Source organism: Siphateles boraxobius, unplaced genomic scaffold, assembly GCF_051911475.1.
Source record: "Siphateles boraxobius isolate OS27281-9 unplaced genomic scaffold, OSU_SipBor_1 474, whole genome shotgun sequence".
Taxonomy (NCBI): domain Eukaryota; kingdom Metazoa; phylum Chordata; class Actinopteri; order Cypriniformes; family Leuciscidae; genus Siphateles; species Siphateles boraxobius.
Window position 1 is genome coordinate 2,047 of NW_027509113.1, and position 22,959 is coordinate 25,005.

The window sequence follows — 22,959 nt, forward strand, 5'->3', positions numbered from 1 at the left end:
CCATCTCTGGTCATGATTTGGAGACGATGAGCATGAACCGCTTTGCCATGCTGCTTATATTGATCACGCAGTAAAACCCTGCGCCCAAAACTAGTCGTCTATGGATGATAATCTTAAACAAGCACTGGTGGGACGTTGTCCTGCTTCACTTCACAGACGCTGAGTGAAATGAGAATTTTTTAATAACGGAAAACTCATTTTATATTCACTTTATTCAACAGAAAGAACAGCTCGTTCCGTGCGTCATACGTCATTCCGCTATTTCAACGTCTTTGCACTAACGCAGTCCTTTTAGTTTCGGTTTTCAATCCGATCAAGTGTTTACATGTTCTCTCGATCGGATTACAAAAGGAGTAAACCACCCCTTTCAATCGGATCTAAATTTCAATCGGATCGAGCTCAATCGGATCGATTAAGGTGTTTATATGAAGGTTTTTTAGTCCGATTGAGCCGTCAATCCGATTATAAGTGTCCATGTAATCGCAGCTACTGATTCACTTTAGCATGTAGGTTGTATTAGTAAATTAATCCACACAGATTATTAAATATAAATCAGTCATTAAAACTGTCTGCGAGACGCAATTTCACAAACAGCGTAAGTGTTCAGCGGTGCTGCGTCTTCTATCTCTCGTCTCTCAACATGGGTTGCACAAGGCAATCGTTAAGCGCTGCAGGCGGCGAATATACTCTCGCGTTTCGAGAGGATATTCTGATGTCCATGAGCATAAAAACAAACTCCGTAACTTGTATATTTTTTTATTTTGGCAGATCAGCTCCTCCCACTACAATTCATCATCAGTGAAGCTCCTCCAACTGTAATTATTCAATAAATGCTATAATTATTCAATAAATGCTGTAATTATCCAATAAATGCTGTAAATTCCCATCAGCTACAAGTGAAGACGAGCGTGAAAGCATCAGCAAGAACTGAAATCTGTAAAGACTGAGTTTATTAAAGAGGACAGTGAGAACATGAGTGATCCAGAACCTGCAGAATGAAACACACTGAAGATTCTGAAGAACAAAGAGGTTGGTGTTTATTCTTCATTCATTCATGATGCTGGAGAACATTCATGTTAGAAACATTCAAGCACTTCATCACTTTTAGATAAACAGTTCAACTATGAAATGGTACAGAATGTTCTGGGTTTTATTTTTTTTAAACAAATGGTCACCAAAGGGAGGTTTCATATTGCAAATATCAGGTCAAGCTAAATCTAAATATTTTGTCTGTTTTATTTTACAACATAATGGAATTTTTACCTTAATTTGAAGAGTTTTTCTTTCATGTCAGACCCGATGGAAGAGAGCGAGGAGAGTGAAGAACTGAGTGAAGTGAAGGAGGAGAGTGAAGAACTGAGTGAAGTGAAGGAGGAACATCATGTCCAACCTGGAGAAAAACCATCAAAGAGTAAACAGACATTTTTAAAGAAACAAAGAGCCAAGAAATCTTTCACCTGCACTCAGTGTGGAAAGAGTCTCAACACCAAACAACATCTTGATGTTCACATAAGAGTTCACACTGGAGAGAAGCCGTTCTCATGTGATCACTGTGGAAAGAGTTTCAGTCAATCATCATCCCTTAATGTTCACATGAGGATTCACACCGGCGAGAAGCCGTTCACATGTGTTCAGTGCGGAAAAACATTTATCTGTGGGTCATACCTGAAGAGACACCTGAGAGTTCATACGAAGGAGAAGCCGTATTCATGTTCCGTGTGTGGAAAGAGTTTTTCACTGCTGCAAACTTTACATGGACATGAGAAAATACACACTGGTGTGAGAGAGTACATGTGCTTTGAGTGTGAGAAGACTTTTGTTACAGCAAAGGATTTAAAACTGCACCAGAGGATCCACACTGGAGAAAAACCTTACAAGTGTTCACACTGTGACAAGAGATTCAGTCTGTCACAACATCTGAAAAAACATGAGAGGATCCACACTGGAGAAAAACCTTACAAGTGTTCACACTGCGACAAGAGATTCAGTCTGTCACAACATCTTAAAACACATGAGATGATCCACACTGGAGAAAAACCTTACAAGTGTTCACACTGCGACAAGAGATTCAGTCTGTCACAACATCTTAAAACACATGAGATGATCCACACTGGAAAACAACCTTACAAGTGTTCACACTGCGACAAGAGATTCAGTCTGTCATCAACTCTGAAAGCACATGAGATGATCCACACTGGAGAAAAACCTTACAAGTGTTCACACTGTGACAAGAGATTCATACAGTCAACATATCTGAAAACACATGAGAGGATCCACACTGGAGAAAAACCTTACAAGTGTTCACACTGTGACAAGAGATTCATACAGTCAACATATCTGAAAACACATGAGAGGATCCACACTGGAGAAAAACCTTACAAGTGTTCACACTGTGACAAGAGATTCAGTGAGTTATCATCTCTGAAAAGACATGAGAGGATCCACACTGGAGAAAAACCTTACAAGTGTTCACACTGTGACAAGAGATTCAGTGTTTCATCACATCTGAAAAGGCATGAGAGGATCCACACTGGAGAGAAACCGCACACGTGTGATCAGTGTGGAAAGAGTTTCTATATTAAAAGTCACCTGAAGCGACACATGAAGATCCATGCAGTGGAGAAACCACATCACCACAGTCTGAGATCACAGTAAGTAGTTCATCTGTATGTGCTGAGAAACAAAAGCTGCTTTTCCACCTTCAGAAAAGGTTCCAGTTGTGTTTCCACTTGAGCCTGGTACGGCACGGCACAATTACAAACCATTCTCGGCCCTGAACTCTCAGCACACTTGGCTAACCCTTTGCTAAGTTCAATAATGACAACAACATGTTCCAAGAACATGGTTCATGTTCTCACCATGCACCACTAATTTTCAACTGCCTTTTGTCCATAGACATGTCCAGCTTCAACTCGAGCTTACATAAACCATCCAGTGGGACTAATAATGCTTGGATGATGAGTATGGTAGCAAGATACATAAATTATGCAGGTGGAGCTGGGGAGGAACGCCAGAGGGCAATTCCATGCAAAGGTCATCCTTACCATGAAAAAATAAAGTTTTTACCAAAAGAACGAAACCCTTTTTAAGTTGTCCATTTAGGTTTGTAATATACTGTATTAATGTGTTTTACAGAGTCACATGAGCAATATAAACCAAGTTGAATGGTTCAATCTAACAGTACATTTAAACAGACAGACTGAACGGAATGCAATATTCGTGCTCTAGTGATGTTACAAATGACACTGAAGCTTAAGCGTGTATCGAGTTCGTAGCGAAATTTCTCATGAAGCTCCGTGTTAGAGCGTGTATTGTTTTCAGAGAAACACGTGATCAACGAAAAGCCTCACTTACTTTCCAGTCACGTGAATGCTTCACTTTGCGTGTCGAAATGTTTGAACCCAGACCACTACTCTACAGGGTTTTGGAAGTTTAAGTCAATTTAAATTACTTTTATTTATATATATATATATATATATATATATATATATATATATATATATATATTAGGGGTGTAACGATACACGTATCCGTATTGAACCGTTCGGTACGAGGCTTTCGGTTCGGTTCTCGGTACGCATTTTTAAACTGACCATTTTCCTGCTGACCAAAATCTCGTTATTTCAAATGTAGGCGCGGCCTCTTATGTTATTCTGAACTAAAATAAACCTTTGTTTATTACTACAATATTACATTTCATTTTGTCCAAGGAGCTGTTTTGTTTTATATGCTTCTAAGAAAAGTCGAGTATTGCTCCATCATTGCTCAAAGTAAAAAATATATCATACCTCATGATGTTAGTTTTAATAAAAATATAGTTAAAAAAAATAAATCAAGGAAATTTCTCTGGCATTTCTTTCTTTTTGCTGTATCGAAAACATACCGAACCGTTACACAAGTGTATCGTATCGAGCCGAACCGTGAATTTTGTATACCATTACACCCCTAATATACAATTACCTAAAGGATTATTAGGAACACCTGTTCAATTTCTCCTTAATGCAATTATCTAATCAACCAATCACATGGCAGTTGCTTCAATGCATTTAGGGGTGTGGTCCTGGTCAAGACAATCTCCTGAACTCCAAACTGAATGTCAGAATGGGAAAGAAAGGTGATTAAAGCAATTTTGAGTGTGGCATGGTTGTTGGTGCCAGACGGGCCGGTCTGAGTATTTCACAATCTGCTCAGTTACTGGGATTTTCACGCATAACCATTTCTAGGGTTTACAAAGAATGGTGTGAAAAGGGAAAAACATCCAGTATGCGGCAGTCCTGTGGGCGAAAATGCCTTGTTGATGCTAGAGGTCAGAGGAGAATGGGCCGACTGATTCAAGCTAATAGAAGAGCAACTTTGACTGAAATAACCACTCGTTACAACCGAGGTATGCAGCAAAGCATTTGTGAATCCACAACACGCACAACCTTGAGGCGGATGGGCTACAACAGCAGAAGACCCCACCGGGTACCACTCATCTCCATTACAAATAGGAAAAAGAGGCTACAATTTGCAAGAGCTCATCAAAATTGGACAGTTGAAGAGTGGAAAAATGTTGCCTGGTCTGATGAGTCTCGATTTCTGTTGAGACATTCAGATGGTAGAGTCAGAATTTGGCGTAAACAGAATGAGAACATGGATCCATCATGCCTTGTTACCACTGTGCAGGCTGGTGGTGCTTGTGTAATGGTGTGGGGGATGTTTTCTTGGCACACTTTGGGCCCCTTAGTACTAATTGGGCATCGTTTAAATGCCACGGCCTACCTGAGCATTGTTTCTGACCATGTCCATCCCTTTATGACCACCATGTACCCATCCTCTGATGGCTACTTCCAGCAGGATAATGCACCATGTCACAAAGCTCGAATCATTTCAAATCAGTTCTTGAACATGACAATGAGTTCACTGTACTAAAATGCCCCCCACAGTCACCAGATCTCAACCCAATAGAGCATCTTTGGGATGTGGTGGAACGAGAGCCTCGTGCCCTGGATGTGCATCCCACAAATCTCCATCAACTGCAAGATGCTATCCTATCAATATGGGCCAAAATTTCTAAAGAATGCTTTCAGCACCTTGTTGAATCAATGCCACGTAGAATTAAGGCAGTTCTGAAGGTGAAAGGGGGTCAAACACAGTATTAGTATGGTGTTCCTTATAATCCTTTAGGTGAGTGTAATTAGTATTAATATAATTGTTACATTTAATTTATTGCCACACTTTAATATGTGAATTATATTATCAGAAAACTGAACATTTAGCGTTCTCTGGCTTTTATTTATGCTTACAGTTTTTCTGGATTGTTTACACACATCTTCTTAAAGAATGCCTCGTATTCTCAGAACTCTATACACAAATTAATAAACACACACAATGGGCAAAACCACTCAATTCTCCTGCTAAATTAAACTTTACATTCAAAACAATGTTATTTCTTCTCAAAATGGTATTTTGTTTTCAAATGACACACAGAAACCATCATATGGATAGACATTTATAAGAACCAGTTGAACACTGATGTGCTCAATGTAAAACACTATGATGATTGGAAAACACTTCTCCATTCATCATAATGACTTAGGGCCTTTTTTGTTCAGTGTTACACTTACTACAGACAGTACATACATCAGGGTGTTGTAAAATTTTTGAGAATATTGTTTTTATACTCAGAACACACAAATACACAGCAACATATTTTTTTTTATTTCTCCCACAAAAACAATGTACACAGTGTACATCCAATTCCCAACCAACACAAAGTTGCACATACACTACAACAGAAGAATTTACTGTACACGGTTACGGTAAAAAAAAAAAAAAATTAAAACTATGCTGCATCCTCTCTTCTGTTGCGATCTGGCCACAGCATCTCATCCACATCACAAGCAATGTTTTCCCTGGCCAAGCAGCGGGGGAAATATCGCCTAGCATGGCGATTCCAGCCATTAAAAGCATCAGTTGCTATATCTCCACATGCGTCTGTAGTGGTTGTTCCTCTGCGTTGTGTTATTTTAGATGTTTTGAATAAAATAATCTTCCACACAAAGCTGGTTGTACTTATGATGAATTTAATCACAATGCCTGTGTGATAAAACGCATAAACAGACAGGCACTCTTAACCGCAGCTCTTTCGCCTGTTAACCACAAAATACATGTTTAAATACACCAGTTAGTTAACTACAGAACACAGTAATTGCAATGTAAACTAGAATATATTTAATATGCGTACCAAATATACACATCTATATATCTATATATATATCAAATTTCCTTTAATCGAGACGTTAGCCGCTTAGCCACTAACATATCTCACTCGTGACGCACACACCGCGCCGCCATTTCATGCAATGCACTATTCACTCATTAACAGCTCACAAATAAACTTAATTTAACAAGTTAATGACTCGAACTAATAGTCAAATGTAACGCCTCAATGAATACTCTTTCACAATTGATTGTTTAACCTGACATGAACATTTCTAACTCAATTTTTACATCAAGTGCACGGAGCTCATGAAATCGTACCTCTCCTCAAGTGACATTGCAGGAAAGAGGATGAATCTCCGATTGCACTGCTGTTTGAACCTCACTCGTACGTATGACGTCAGCCGACGTGCATACTGTGATGAATACCTTTGGTAAGAGCACACAAACGTCTTTCAAAATAAAATGCCCCAAAACAAATAATTAAAACAAAATGATTTATAATCTGGTGTAACATATCCCTGCTACACGTCCTCCATATCTTGGAGAAGAGGTATACGCGTTTGTGGATTTCGGTCATACACTTTACATCTCCAGGCAGAAAAAATTTTAGGAATGGAGAATATGGAGGGAGATAAACAACTAAAAAGCGTGGTTGGGCAGTGAACCAGTTACAAAGCAGAGCAGCTCTGTGGAAACTTACGTTGTCCCAAATGACAATGTACCTGAGCTGCTCTGGGCCATCTACATGATCTGGTGGAATAAGTGTGTTGTGTAGGGTGTCCAGGAATGTGATCAGATGGGCGGTGTTGTAGGGGCCAAGGGTAGCATGGTGATGGATGGTGGTGGGATATCGCTGCACACATTGTGATGTTCCCTCCGCGCTGGCCTGGGACTTCAACAATGGCACGCTGGCCGATGATATTGCTTCCCCTCTTTCGTCTCTTTGTGAGGTTGAACCCAACCTCATCAATGAAGATGAACTGGTGCTCCACTTCAGCCACCTCTAGCTCAAGGACTCTATGAAAAACACATGACAATATTAGACATAGACATGGAGTGGTCACTATTGTGAAGCACAATCATTATGATTACAATATTGATATGTGTATTTACCGTATACAGTGTTGGGAGTATGCATCAATTGTGAGATGTACTTGCACATAGTTATATCGCAATTCTTTGACTCTTTCTGAATTGCGTTCAAATGGCACCCTGTAGACCTTCTACATCCTGAGATGATTTCTGCGCAAGACACGGTCCAGTGTTGATAAGCTTACCCTATCAATATTTTCAAATGTGTCATTGTTTTCTATTATTTTTCTTTGTATTTGCTGTAATGTTATGGCGTTGTTTTCTAGGACCATGTTTATGATTTCAGTTTCCTGTTCAGGAGACAGAACACGTTCCCGACCACCTTGTGTTGGTAATCTTTCAGAATCAGAATCAGAAAGAGCTTTATTGCCAAGTGTGCTTGCACACACAAGGAATTTGTTTTGGTACTGAGGCTTCCAGTGGACATATACAAATACAACATGAAACATAATACTACAAATTATAAGAATAAAAAATAAAAATATAAATATATGAGAATAAAACTATCACAGTTGGGTTTAGTCAGAATAGACATTTTCAGATTTACAGATTATGAACCTATTTACAGTGTTTTGAATATTATAAATAAATAAATCTACATATAAGTATCACCTGAGTTGTAGGATATTGCACTAAACAGTGGGAGTATTGCACTTACAGGCATATGCCTTGGGAGGAGTGTTAACTGTTCAGGAGGGAAATGGCCTGTGAGAAGAAACTGTTCCTGTGCCGAGATGTTCTTGTGGCCAGTGATCTGAGTCTCCGTCTTGACGGTAACAGTTCGAACAGGTGGTGTCCAGGGTGAGTGGAGTCTGCGATGATTTTACCTGCTCTCTTCCTCACTCTGGAAGAGTACAGGTCCTGGAGGTTTGGCAGGGGGGCACCAATGATCCTCTCCGCAGTCCGGACTGTCCGTTGTAGTCTCCTGATGTCTGATTTGGTAGCTGAACCAAACCAGACAGTGATGGAAGCGCACAAGACAGACTCAATGACGGCTGAGTAGAACTGAATCAGCAGCAGGTTGAACTTCCTCAGCTGGCGAAGGAAGTACAGTCTCTGCTGGGCCTTTTTCACAGTGGAGTCAATGTGATTGTCTCACTTCAGGTCCTGAGAGATGATAGTGCCCAGGAACCTGAATGACTCCACTGCTTCCACAGTGCTGTTCATGATGGTGAGTGGGGGGAGTGCTGAGCTGTTCCTCCTGAAGTCCACGATCATCTCCACTGTTTTGAGCGTGTTCAGCTCAAGGTTGTTATAACTGCACCAGACAGCCAGCTGTTCAACCTCCAGTCTGTAAGCAGACTCGTCACCGTTTTGGATGAGACCGATGACAGTGGTGTCGTCTGCAAATTTCAGGAGCTTGACAGTGGGGTCTTTAGAAGTGCAGTCATTAGTGTACAGGGAGAAGAGCAGTGGGGAGAGAACGCACCCTTGGGGGGCTCCGGTGCTGATTGTGAGTGTCTTGGATGTGTGTTTCCCCAGTCTCACTCGCTGCTGCCGGTCCGTCAGGAAGCTGGTTATCCACTGACAGATCGAGGATGGTATGGAGAGCTGGGTCAGTTTGGCTGTGAGAAGACCAGGCATGATGGTATTGAAGGCCGAACTGAAGTCCACAAAGAGGATCCTTGCATAAGTCCCTGGTCTGTCGAGATGTTGCAGGATATAATGCAGTCCCATGTTGACTGCATCATCCACAGACCTGTTTGCTATGTAAGAAAACTGGAAGGGATCCAGCAGGGGTCCAGTGATGTCCTTCAGGTGGGCCAGCACCAGTCTTTCAAACGACTTCATGACCACAGACGTGAGAGCGACAGGTCTGTAGTCATTAAGTCCAGTGATTTTGGGTTTTTTGGGATGCCGTCTGGGCCTGAGGCTTTCCTAGTCTTCTGTTTTTTGAAGACTCGGCTCACGTCCTCCACACAGACCTTAAGCTCAGGTTGGATGGCAGGAGGGGGGAGTGATAATTGGAGTGCAGGAGGTGATGATGAATGTGTGAAGTGCAGATCATACCGGGTGTGTGGTGTGAATGAGGGCTTTTCAAACCGGCAGTAAAATGAATTTAAATCGTCAGCCAGGTGTTGATTGTCCACAGCTCGAGGGGATGGTGACTTGTAGTTGGTGATGTTCCTCAGGCCATCCAGACTGATGATGGGTCGTTGGATGAAAACTCGTTTCAGTTCTGCCAAACAAATAGTAAAATACTGTAAAAACAAAGTAGGTATACATTTCCTAAATACTTGAAACATACTTTACAGTATTTTTACAGTCCTACAGAACAGTCCACAGGCAACACTGTACTACTGTACTCATTGAGTACGGTATTGATATGCAGTACTGCAATTTTCTAGTGAGAGTAGATTTCTTACCTATTCTCATTTCGGAAAGTCCGGATTGATGGATGCTACAGTGTACCTGCTCAGATTTTGCTGTACTCTTTGCCCAGCCTCCCTCATTGTTAGACCATGACAATGTTAGACCTCATTGTTAGATCAACCAATCCTTATTTTATGCATGAAAATTGTGCCAAAAGCAGATAATTGTGTGTAGTGTTTGGAAAAAAGTGTGTTTTAGAATGGCAATTTGAGTGTAAAGCAGGAATTGTGCTTGTAGTTTATCAGAATTGGTTCAGGGGGTTGGTGAATGAGTTACATGTTGTGGTCATTGTGTCTCAAGTACCCGAATTTGTGTGTAAACAATTGAGAAAAACTCTAAAAGATAGAACAACGGCGCTGCACTCGGGTTTATGGCTGCTACAAATGTAACCTGCCACAAGATGGCGCTGTTTTCGACACTCTTAATGCTTCAAATCTTTTCCCGGAACAAACAGGGGAAAGCCTCGGTGCTTCAAGAGGCTTTATTTGCCCATCCCTATCATGCTCACACTTCATAATTTCACAAGTCATAATTAACATACCATCAAAGGAGAAACGTATGGAACTTACATAGTTCAATAACGCACACAAGGCAGGAGACACGACATTTCCAGCAGGAACACACAAGGATTCCTCCATGTGGCATGAACAAAAGGAAAGGGCTGTGTGTACAGGTGCTGTCTAATGAAGTCTGTGACTGATTGAGGCTAATTAGTTGAAGGTGTGGTGAACTGCATGGGGAACTGAGTGGCAAAGAAAAATGGGGCGTGGCAACTGCAGGACAGAGAGGAAAACTTCCAAACACATATGACTATTGTGATCTGTTTCAGGCCAGAAATGATTTTGGCCACTGCATTAATGTTTGTTATGTAGAAAGACTTTATTTTAAGTGCATTTCGTTTTGTATGAATTGTAATCAAAGTTTGTGTCAACCAATTGCCTGGATTTAATAAATCAGAAGCAAATATAGCAGACAATATAATCATGGAGGTGCCGGCGCGATCACTTGCATTGCTCGTGAACTAGAGTGTATCTCATAAATTAATAGAAACTCAACGTATGCCTCTGTAATGGATTTTCCCCTAAACCTGACTGACTAGCGTCTACAAATCGACACTTAATAAATATATCTGTCGCGTCTACTGATCGACACTGAGCGTCTGCAATTCGACACTTAATACTTCTTTATACTCTAGCTCTCTGCGTCTACTGTCGACAACTGGCCGAGTCTCTTACCCTAACTTCTTTGGTTCCCTAAACTGACCTGCTGTGCAGCTTTGAATGACAGACAGACTTCAGCAATTGTCCTCTAATGCTCTTTATTACGGCCAGGAGTTCTCGAGCAGTTCTCTGAGAATCTCCCAAGAATAAACAAGGCCGGAGGATCTGTCAATTTCCATTGAGAATCCCACCGAAAACACGGATACAACAGTTTTTATAGAATAGGGAGGTATAGCGAATGACATTAAATTGATTGGTTCTTCATAGGCAGACTCTTCTGTTTCTAGGTAGAGGAGACTTTGTTTGAATGATTACTTCATTATTAATCACAAGTTCTAACCTAGTCATCTGTCTAGTTTAATTTACCATACATGTTATTTATACACACAGTCAGGGGTTTGACACATATCTTCTAAAGTAAAGAATGTCTTAGCCTGCTAACACTCTGAAACAATGTACTAAGTAAGGTTAAATGTTAAAACATGGTTAGCTTAATATTCAGTTTAAAATTTCCACCACACCTCTCATAGATATGAGAAGAAATATATCCTCTATCTAGAAATATTGAAATGTCTACTTTCAAACTAAACAATTCAAAACGAAAAGAAAATAGGCTACTCTCTGGTAATCTGTATGAAATGTGCTTTTTCCACCACCATGTCACTTTAGAGGCTCGGTACGATCAAGGATGACAAAAAAATAATAATAATAGCCTAATATTGCGTGTCAATTATTTTGTGTCAAATAATTTTGATACAAAATAAAATGTGATGATTTTGACTTGTGACTGTGCATTAAAATGCATACACTGGCCGAAAAACCGTGCAATCATTTAGACACAAAAAAACGTACATGATTGCGAGTGACTCACACCTACGGACCTATATGACAAACATTAATATTTGTTAATGTATTTTAATCTTGACTGTCTAACGTAATAGTCTCTGTTTTAATGTTCTGTCTGTGTTTATAGTATTCACTTCCTAGTCAAGAGGTGTCCTGCAATTGCACGAGGAACCTGATTGGTTTAGGCGCGAAACTGGCGCCCTCTAATTCACTCGCGCTTCCTGTCATTCAAGCTCAAGTTTTGACAGCTTGAATATATCGTTATTTTAAAGCTAAACACCGACCACAACAACAGATGGGTAAAAAAAAACAAATTAAAGTCAAAGTGCGCACCCCTGACATATCTATTAATAGCTTCAGAATGCAAAACAGAGAAATGGTACTTTACCCTACCTAATGATATAAAATGCTGTGGGTGTGTGAACCAATCACAGACCAATATAAAACAAACAACGACGTTGTCAGGTGTCCTAGGAACATAAAAAAGGGGAGGGGTTTGGAATAAATCCCACACATCTTCCTACAGCCAGAGCGTAACTGCTTTCACATGTGGCGATAGACTGATGTGCACAGTGCCATCTAGAGGTTGTTTTTGGATGTGTTTGGTAAATTGACACATAAATTATAAGAAAATGTAAAGGGAACATAGAATATTCAATTAACAAATAAATAGTTATTTTGTTTCTTTATATTTTTTCACCCAACTTTATTTCAGGTGTTCTAAAGCCTTTGAGGAAATCAATATTTGATGTAAAATCCCTTATTCATTATAGGCTACCCTTTTTATATAATAAAAAACAAAACATTTGAACTTCCGTTTTTGTATTTCTTGGTGATATATCACATCAGAACACATACAAGTGTCTCAAGAAGTGTATTGTCAATGAATCCACCTTGTAGCTGAGAGTCTATAGAATCCAGAAATATGACTTATCTTCACTCTGCGGGTCCGGCGACTCACGGCTCCGGCGGCGTGGGAATCCCTCCGCGCTCCCTTCCTGGACCCACGAGGACACCAGTGTGCATGCACAGGGAAGAGGCATTTAACAGCCGCGGTGATGAGGCTTCATTCTCGTCAGGTGTGCCTCATCACACGCCGCCAATTCTCCTCTTCAGCGCCCCTCCTCTCCAAACACACCCACTCCAGTCGGGAACCTGGCGAAGGGCGGCGAATTATGGGACGGGGCGGCGCTAATTACGAGGGAGAGGCAGACGATCCTATATATATTATATATATATATATATATGTATATATATATATATATATATTCAGATATAATGGACTTGACAAAAAAATTATAAATGCCTATTCAATGGACCTAATACTAGGCTGCTACACTACAGTTAATTGTACTGCTGGATGTTGTAAACTGGTTTTCAAATTATTTTCAATTAACGTAGGCTACTAATAGACGCACAATAGACGAGATGCACCACACTGCGGCTAATGAATTGAGAGTGTCACACGTACACAGAAAATAATTTTTCCAAGACAACTGAGTCTTGAATATAGTTGCTCATTTTTTTAAAACAAACTTAAGTTAAATATTTCAAGAGGGTTATCACTGTGTATGTTTAGGGTGAGGGGTTGGTTATTATGACAATATATCAATTAAATTTTACCATTAAACAACTAAATTATCCCTGAAAAATAATAAATACAGAATTAAATAGTAAGTGCTATAAAATATTATAAACTGCTAATACATAAAAAATAAAATAAAAAAACTAGGGTCCTCTGAAACTGCAGCCTCCAGTTTTGCAGGAATACCCTACTTCATAGTGCTCCGAAAATAACAGCGATTTAAACCTATATTGAGTACTCCTGCCCCGGGAGCAGCGCGTAATCCACTAAAATAACAGCAATTTAAACCTATATTGAGTACTCCTGCCCCGAGAGCAGCGTGTAATGCACTAAAATAACAGCGATTTAAACCTATATTGAGTACTCCTGCCCCGAGAGCAGCGCGTAATGCACTAAAATAAAAGGAATTTAAACCTATATTGAGTACTCCTGCCCCGGGAGCAGCGCGTAATGCACTAAAATAACAGCAATTTAAACCTATATTGAGTACTCCTGCCCCGAGAGCAGCGCGTAATGCACTAAAATAACAGCGATTTAAACCTATATTGAGTACTCCTGCCCCGGGAGCAGCGCGTAATGCACTAAAATAACAGCGATTTAAACCTATATTGAGTACTCCTGCCCCGAGAGCAGCGCGTAATGCACTAAAATAAGAGCGATTTAAACCTATATTGAGTACTCCTGCCCCGAGAGCAGCGCGTAATGCACTAAAATAACAGCGATTTAAACCTATATTGAGTACTCCTGCCCCGAGAGCAGAGCGTAATGCACTAAAATAACAGTGATTTAAACCTATATTGAGTACTCCTGCCCCGAGAGCAGCGTGTAATGCACTAAAATAACAGTGATTTAAACCTATATTGAGTACTCCTGCCCCGAGAGCAGCGCGTAATGCACTAAAATAACAGTGATTTAAACCTATATTGAGTACTCCTGCCCCGAGAGGAGCGCGTAATGCACTAAAATAACAGCGATTTAAACCTATATTGAGTACTCCTGCCCCGAGAGCAGCGCGTAATGCACTAAAATAACAGTGATTTAAACCTATATTGAGTACTCCTGCCCCGAGAGCAGCGCGTAATGCACTAAAATAACAGTGATTTAAACCTATATTGAGTACTCCTGCCCTGAGAGCAGCGTGTAATGCACTAAAATAACAGTGATTTAAACCTATATTGAGTACTCCTGCCCCGAGAGCAGCGCGTAATGCACTAAAATAACAGCGATTTAAACCTATATTGAGTACTCCTGCCCCGAGAGCAGCGCGTAATGCACTAAAATAACAGTGATTTAAACCTATATTGAGTACTCCTGCCCCGAGAGCAGCGTGTAATGCACTAAAATAACAGCGATTTAAACCTATATTGAGTACTCCTGCCCCGAGAGCAGCGCGTAATGCACTAAAATAACAGTGATTTAAACCTATATTGAGTACTCCTGCCCCGAGAGCAGCGCGTAATGCACTAAAATAACAGTGATTTAAACCTATATTGAGTACTCCTGCCCTGAGAGCAGCGTGTAATGCACTAAAATAACAGTGATTTAAACCTATATTGAGTACTCCTACCCCGAGAGCAGCGTGTAATGCACTAAAATAACAGTGATTTAAACCTATATTGAGTACTCCTGCCCCGAGAGCAGCGTGTAATGCACTAAAATAACAGCGATTTAAACCTATTGAGTACTCCTGCCCCGAGAGCAGCGTGTAATGCACTAAAATAACAGCGATTAAACCTATATTGAGTACTCCTGCCCCGAGAGCAGCGCGTAATGCACTAAAATAACAGTGATTTAAACCTATATTGAGTACTCCTGCCCCGAGAGCAGCGTGTAATGCACTAAAATAACAGCGATTTAAACCTATATTGAGTACTCCTGCCCCGAGAGCAGCGCGTAATGCACTAAAATAACAGTGATTTAAACCTATATTGAGTACTCCTGCCCCGAGAGCAGCGCGTAATGCACTAAAATAACAGTGATTTAAACCTATATTGAGTACTCCTGCCCCGAGAGCAGCGTGTAATGCACTAAAATAACAGTGATTTAAACCTATATTGAGTACTCCTGCCCCGAGAGCAGCGTGTAATGCACTAAAATAACAGTGATTTAAACCTATATTGAGTACTCCTGCCCCGAGAGCAGCGCGTAATGCACTAAAATAACAGCGATTTAAACCTATTGAGTACTCCTGCCCCGAGAGCAGCGTGTAATGCACTAAAATAACAGCGATTAAACCTATATTGAGTACTCCTGCCCCGAGAGCAGCGTGTAATGCACTAAAATAACAGTGATTTAAACCTATATTGAGTACTCCTGCCCCGAGAGCAGCGCGTAATGCACTAAAATAACAGCGATTTAAACCTATTGAGTACTCCTGCCCCGAGAGCAGCGCGTAATGCACTAAAATAACAGTGATTTAAACCTATATTGAGTACTCCTGCCCCGAGAGCAGCGTGTAATGCACTAAAATAACAGTGATTTAAACCTATATTGAGTACTCCTGCCCCGAGAGCAGCGCGTAATGCACTAAAATAACAGCGATTTAAACCTATTGAGTACTCCTGCCCCGAGAGCAGCGTGTAATGCACTAAAATAACAGCGATTTAAACCTATATTGAGTACTCCTGCCCCGAGAGCAGCGCGTAATGCACTAAAATAACAGTGATTTAAACCTATATTGAGTACTCCTGCCCCGAGAGCAGCGCGTAATGCACTAAAATAACAGTGATTTAAACCTATATTGAGTACTCCTGCCCCGAGAGCAGCGCGTAATGCACTAAAATAACAGTGATTTAAACCTATATTGAGTACTCCTGCCCCGAGAGCAGCGTGTAATGCACTAAAATAACAGTGATTTAAACCTATATTGAGTACTCCTGCCCCGAGAGCAGCGTGTAATGCACTAAAATAACAGTGATTTAAACCTATATTGAGTACTCCTGCCCGAGAGCAGCGTGTAATGCACTAAAATAACAGTGATTTAAACCTATATTGAGTACTCCTGCCCCGAGAGTAGCGCATAATGCACTAAAATAACAGCGATTTTAAACCTATATTGAGTACTCCTGCCCTGAGAGCAGCGTGTAATGCACTAAAATAACAGTGATTTAAACCTATATTGAGTACTCCTACCCCGAGAGCAGCGTGTAATGCACTAAAATAACAGTGATTTAAACCTATATTGAGTACTCCTGCCCCGAGAGCAGCGTGTAATGCACTAAAATAACAGTGATTTAAACCTATATTGAGTACTCCTACCCCGAGAGCAGCGTGTAATGCACTAAAATAACAGTGATTTAAACCTATATTGAGTACTCCTGCCCCGAGAGCAGCGTGTATTGCACTAAAATAACAGCGATTAAACCTATATTGAGTACTCCTGCCCCGAGAGCAGCGCGTAATGCACTAAAATAACAGTGATTTAAACCTATATTGAGTACTCCTGCCCCGAGAGCAGCGCGTAATGCACTAAAATAACAGTGATTTAAACCTATATTGAGTACTCCTGCCCCGAGAGCAGCGCGTAATGCACTAAAATAACAGTGATTTAAACCTATATTGAGTACTCCTGCCCCGAGAGCAGCGCGTAATGCACTAAAATAACAGCGATTTAAACCTATATTGAGTACTCCTGCCCCGAGAGCAGCGTGTAATGCACTAAAATAACAGTGATTTAAACCTATATTGAGTACTCCTGCCCCGAGAGCAGCGTGTAATGCACTAAAATAACAGTGATTTAAACCTATATTGAGTACTCCTGCCCCGAGAGCAGCGCGTAATGCACTAAAATAACAGTGATTTAAACCTATATTGAGTACTCCTGCCCCGAGAGCAGCATGTAATGCACTAGAATAACAGTGATTTAAACCTATATTGAGTACTCCTACCCCGAGAGCAGCATGTAATGCACTAAAATAACAGCGATTTAAACCTATTGAGTACTCCTGCCCCGAGAGCAGCGTGTAATGCACTAAAATAACAGTGATTTAAACCTATATTGAGTACTCCTGCCCCGAGAGCAGCATGTAATGCACTAAAATAACAGTGATTTAAACCTATATTGAGTACTCCTGCCCCGAGAGCAGCGCGTAATGCACTAAAATAACAGCGATTTAAACCTATATTGAGTACTCCTGCCCCGAGAGCAGCGCGTAATGCACTAAAATAACAGCGATTTAAACCTATATTGAGTACTCCTGCCCCGAGAGCAGCGCGTAATGCACTAAAATAACAGCGATTTAAACCTATATTGAGTACTCCTGCCCCGAGAGCAGCGTGTAATGCACTAAAATAACAGCGATTTAAACCTATATTGAGTACTCCTGCCCCGAGAGCAGCGCGTAATGCACTAAAATAACAGCGATTTAAACCTATATTGAGTACTCCTGCCCCGAGAGCAGCGCGTAATGCACTAAAATAACAGCGATTTAAACCTATATTGAGTACTCCTGCCCCGAGAGCAGCGCGTAATGCACTAAAATAACAGCGATTTAAACCTATATTGAGTACTCCTGCCCCGAGAGCAGCGTGTAATGCACTAAAATAACAGCGATTTAAACCTATATTGAGTACTCCTGCCCCGAGAGCAGCGCGTAATGCACTAAAATAACAGCGATTTAAACCTATATTGAGTACTCCTGCCCCGAGAGCAGCGTGTATTGCACTAAAATAACAGCGATTAAACCTATATTGAGTACTCCTGCCCCGAGAGCAGCGTGTAATGCACTAAAATAACAGCGATTTAAACCTATATTGAGTACTCCTGCCCCGAGAGCAGCGTGTAATGCACTAAAATAACAGCGATTTAAACCTATATTGAGTACTCCTGCCCCGAGAGCAGCGTGTAATGCACTAAAATAACAGCGATTTAAACCTATATTGAGTACTATTACACTGACAGCAGCACAAAATACATTAAAAATAACAGCGAAGGCTTCTAGTTTCAACTAGCCTAGAAATCTAGACGCACCCTAGCGGCAGCAAAAATAATTTCGCAGCAAAGTGTGGTCTAGCAACTCTCCGTTGGCTTTTCGAGCTGGAAAAACCAAACTCTGGTCAGGCCAATCACATCGTGTATAGAGTTGGTGGGCGGGCTTAACAATGACGGCAGAGATGTGACGGTTCCGCGTGATTTCCATAGGTGATTTCCCTGCTAACGTTACTTGAAAACAAAGAAGATGCTGCTGGCGAACAGCGGTCTTTCGAATCGGATTTGGCGTGACTCTGGAGGACTTGGAGTTAAGAGAACGTAACTTGAGTCATTCTTAAAAAAGGAAGATGTGATCGGAGTTTTGACGATCGGATACGGCAAAAGTTTAATATACCAAGGCAAGGCAAGGCAAGTTTATTTATATAGCACATTTCATACACAATGGTAATTCAAAGTGCTTTACATAGAAGAAATTAAAATAATCAAAAGAAATCAGAATAATTAAAACAGTTTAGAATAAAAGATAAAATACAGAAATAATCACATGAAATCAGAGTAATTAAAACATAAAATAAAATACAGTGCAAACAGTCGGACGAACAGTCGCACAGTTCTCATTCACTAAATGCACAGCTAAACAGATATGTTTTGAGTCTGGATTTGAATGTGACTACTGTAGGAGCACATCTGATCTCTTCTGGAAGCTGGTTCCAGCTGCGGCTGGCATAGTAGCTAAAAGCAGACTCGCCATGCTTAGAGTGAACCCTTGGTATTTCTAGCCGATGTGATCCTAATGATCTGAGTGATCTGTTGGGTTTATATTCAGTGAGCATATCTGCAATGTATTTAGGTCCTAGGCCATTGAATGATTTATATACCAGTAATAATACTTTAAAATCAATCCTAAATGTAACTGGCAGCCAGTGTAAAGCCCTGAGGACTGGTGTGATGTGTTCATATGTTCTGGTTCTGCTCAGCGTTCTGTATGAGCTGCAACTGTCTTATGGTCTTTTTGGGAAGGCCAGTGAGAAGTCCATTACAATAATCCACCCTACTGGTGATGAAAGCATGCACAAGTTTTTCTAAGTCTTGACTGGAAACAAAGCATCTAATTCTAGCAATATTTTTCAGGTGATAGTATGCTGATTTAGTTATTGCTTTGACATGACTACTGAAACTAAGGTCTGACTCTAGAGTTACACCCAGATTCCTGACTTGATTTTTAGTTGTTTGACCCCTAGACTGAAGGTATGCGTTCACCTTGAGAACTTCATCTCTGTTTCCAAACGCAATGACTTCAGTTTTGTCTTTGTTTAACTGAAGAAAGTTTTGGCACATCCAATTGTTTACTTCATCACATTACTTTAACAGAGAGTTAATGGGGCTGTAATCGTTAGGCGATAGGGATAAGTAGAGCTGTGTGTCGTCTGCATAGCTGTGGTAAGCGATTTGGTTCTTTCTCATTATTTGGCTCATTGGGAGCATGTACAGGTTGAATAGGAGTGGCGCAAGAATTGAGCCTTGAGGGACTCCGCATGTCATGGATGTCCACTCAGACTTATGGTCTCCTATACTCACATAATAACCTCTGCCTCCTAAGTATGACCTGAACCATTTTAGGACTATCCCAGAAAGCCCGACCCAGTTTTCCAGCCTGTCTAGAAGTATGTTGTGATCGACAGTGTCAAATGCAGCACTGAGGTCGAGTAGTACCAGCACTGATAATTTGGTTGTATCAGTATTTAAGCGAATATCGTTTATTATCTTTGAGCGCGGTCTCTGTACTGTGGTGCGGTCGGAAACCAGATTGAAAATTGTCAAAGTATCCATTTGAGCTTAAGAATTTGTTCAGCAGAAGATCAAGAAAAAAAGAGGCACTTTATTCGAGATTTCTCCTCTAAATGAAGACGCAGATAATTTACCATGTATGTCTATACTGTGTTTTATACTATAATCTCCTGTCCCTGAGACAGATTTATTGTGTGAGTAAAATATAGGCTACTTGGCAATAAAGAATTATGATTGTACACATTTCTCCGCCTCACGCATGCGCGAGTATTTGTGTATTTTCTTGCTAAATATTTTTCTCACTTCTTGAATTTTTTCTTGTTTGTTATAAATGTTGTGTCCTACTTGAATACTTATTTAAGAATTGTAGGCCTATATTTGATTTAAATGATAATTTGGCAATAGTGACACCTAATAGTGACAGAAAATTATTAATGCTAGTAGGGTACAGGTCGTGTGATTTGATTATCTGCGTGAACACCGAAAAACATGGTGTTGCACACAAATCATTAAAGAGATGTAAAATTAAGAGTGTTTGGTCAGAAGATGTCTCCTGATTGGAAAGCACATGTTTGAAGCTTGATTTTTAAAAATGAAAACTTTTATGTGAGCCGTTATGAGGTGATGTGGCCATGAATGTGTGCTCTGCATTTCACCCATCTAAATGAACACACATGTGAGTATTGAACACTTTTTTGTCAGCTGAAATTTCTTGGAAAGATATTTTTGCCGTGTTGGTCTCTCCCCAGGGAAGGCCTCCTTCCATTTTTCCTCTGTACTGATAAAACGTTGTCGGGGACATAGATTTTTAAGGCCAGACAAGTTTGTTGAGGTCAATTTGTAAAGAAAGCCTACACGCCTGTGCACATATAAATATGCAAACGTGCAAACCTATAGACTAAACCCGAGATGCGCTTGTGCACACGGTCTGCGTTTTCACAGATTTGCGTTTTTAAAGCTTGCGCAGAGATTTAAAAAAGAAAAAAAAGGGGGCACTGTTTTGTGCGGATGAGCCGGCCAAAAGTGTTGAGGGTTTTCTGTTAGTACTGTGTCGTGTTAGCACTGTGTCCTGTTAGCACTGTGTCGTGTTTGCGGCCCCTTAATAATTTAATAGTTAATAACTGATCTTTGCAACGGAAGTGAATCAATCAATCAAAACTAACATTAGCTGAACAATAACTTTATTCAAGAGCTGCTGTAAAACCAAAACAATCTTACTGTAATTTCCTATTATCACTGTAAAGCTGCTTTGAAACAGTCAATATTGTTAAAAGCGCTATATAAATGAAGGTGATTTGACTTAAATAATTTAAAAAATATAAGAAATGTATTACATTATATATTTCTCTATATATGTGTGTTTATGCTGCATGAGTAAATATAAGTGAATATATTTCACATGCAGTACCATATCTGATCACATATACATCTATATATTATGAAGTGTTTTACTGAATATAAAAATACATACATTGTGATATATTAGTAAATATATTGTCAAATATTTTTCAATATATGAAGAGTGGCAATTCCTCATGTATTATTCAATATATTGTAATATATTAACACACTATATTATTCTGTATATTTTCAAATATACCGTTAAACAATTTAATATATTGATCATTCATATATGGGAAATATATTTTTTTTTCATAGGGGAAGTACATGCAGAAAAGTGTGTTCAGCGGCTTCTCTAAAGTTACGAGAGTCTCAGCAGGTCGACAGCTCATTTCACCACAGAGGAACGGAGACGGTGAAGGGTCTGGAAATACACTTTGTGCTTCGATGTGAAGGACAAACAAGGCGAGTAGATATTAAAAACTAGCCATGATGTTGATGTTGAAGCATCAGATGTGATCATCATCTGAACACTGAACCGTTTCAGATTCCTGCGGTGAATGAGGATCATCAGATCCGACCTTCAGATCCCTGTGTGAAACAGATTCAGATTCAGCTGAGATTAATCTTCATCAGCTGTACGTCATCATCATCATCATCATCTGTCTCATCTCTGAGATGATCATGTGACGCAGTGAAATAACTCTTTCTCTCAGTTTGATTCACTCACCTGTTTTCTGTATGATCATCAGTCTGACAGAAGAACCGCTTCCCTCTGAAAACATCTGACAACACACTGACACTTATTATACACACTATTATATTCTGCTTATTCAGAGACATCTAAACTTGAGATTTCCTAATCTTAGATGCTAAATTAAATCTGAGACGTCATTGACTGCTACAGAGGTCAAATCATAAATTATATTTTCATCTCTTTGTTTCTTACACCAAAATCTATTCAAATATATATAAATTCATACTCTAGAAAGCTGTTCTACTAAACGTGACAAAATCATAAAATAATCTGATCAAATGAATGTAAATGTGATTCACGATGACCTGAGCTCTTGTGAACTAGTGTCAGATGTAAAGACTGAAGTATGACGTTATAAGATCAGGCTGGACTCACCTGAAGATCCTTTTACGTAGTATAAAACAGATGAAGATGAAGATGAAGATGAAGAGAGCAAACAGCCACCACAACTGATCTATACAAGTGATCAAATATCAAATCAGCTGATCTATAATGATAATCAATATTAGAGTTTATGTTTAAATCTCTTGATGTTTTACCTGAGATCTGGAGAGACGGAGTCACTTCATTCAGAACATCTTTAAAACACACAATGATCACAAATATCAGACAATATGACAGAAAACATTCACACTGGATTGAGTCTGAATCAGATCTGAATCAGTGTTTTATTAGTGAATTAAACACATTTATCAGCTGAAACTCACTTGAGTTTGGAGTCGCTGTAGTTTCATTCCACACTGAAAAACACATTCACAATCATCATGATTCACTTACAGAAGATTCAGTTTAACACAGAGTTTGATCTGAATCAGGACACACT

General features: G+C 40.0%; 1 protein-coding gene and 1 long non-coding RNA gene across 3 annotated transcripts; one reads left to right on the plus strand and one right to left on the minus strand.

Annotated features, from left to right (window-relative positions):
• Positions 1-766: 766 nt before the first annotated feature.
• On the plus strand, positions 767-22,844 carry LOC143710550 (uncharacterized). 2 transcript variants are annotated; one of them, XM_077201475.1, is made up of 5 exons: positions 767-815; positions 891-1,029; positions 1,295-2,651; positions 21,698-21,844; positions 21,927-22,844. In XM_077201475.1, exons 2-5 carry the CDS (start codon positions 996-998, stop codon positions 21,937-21,939), a joined length of 1,551 nt encoding a protein of 516 aa, XP_077057590.1. In that variant the 5' UTR covers positions 767-815; positions 891-995; the 3' UTR covers positions 21,940-22,844. The 2 variants fall into 2 exon arrangements, with proteins under 2 accessions (XP_077057590.1, XP_077057591.1); XM_077201476.1 differs by lacking the exon at positions 767-815 and having other exon boundaries at positions 860-1,029.
• On the minus strand, positions 21,657-22,911 carry LOC143710551 (uncharacterized). The gene is made up of 5 exons (XR_013194580.1): positions 22,844-22,911; positions 22,676-22,714; positions 22,512-22,590; positions 22,110-22,164; positions 21,657-21,970 (listed from the first exon to the last, which is right to left on the minus strand). It is a non-coding gene; the product is annotated as an uncharacterized LOC143710551 (long non-coding RNA).
• Positions 22,912-22,959: the final 48 nt, after the last annotated feature.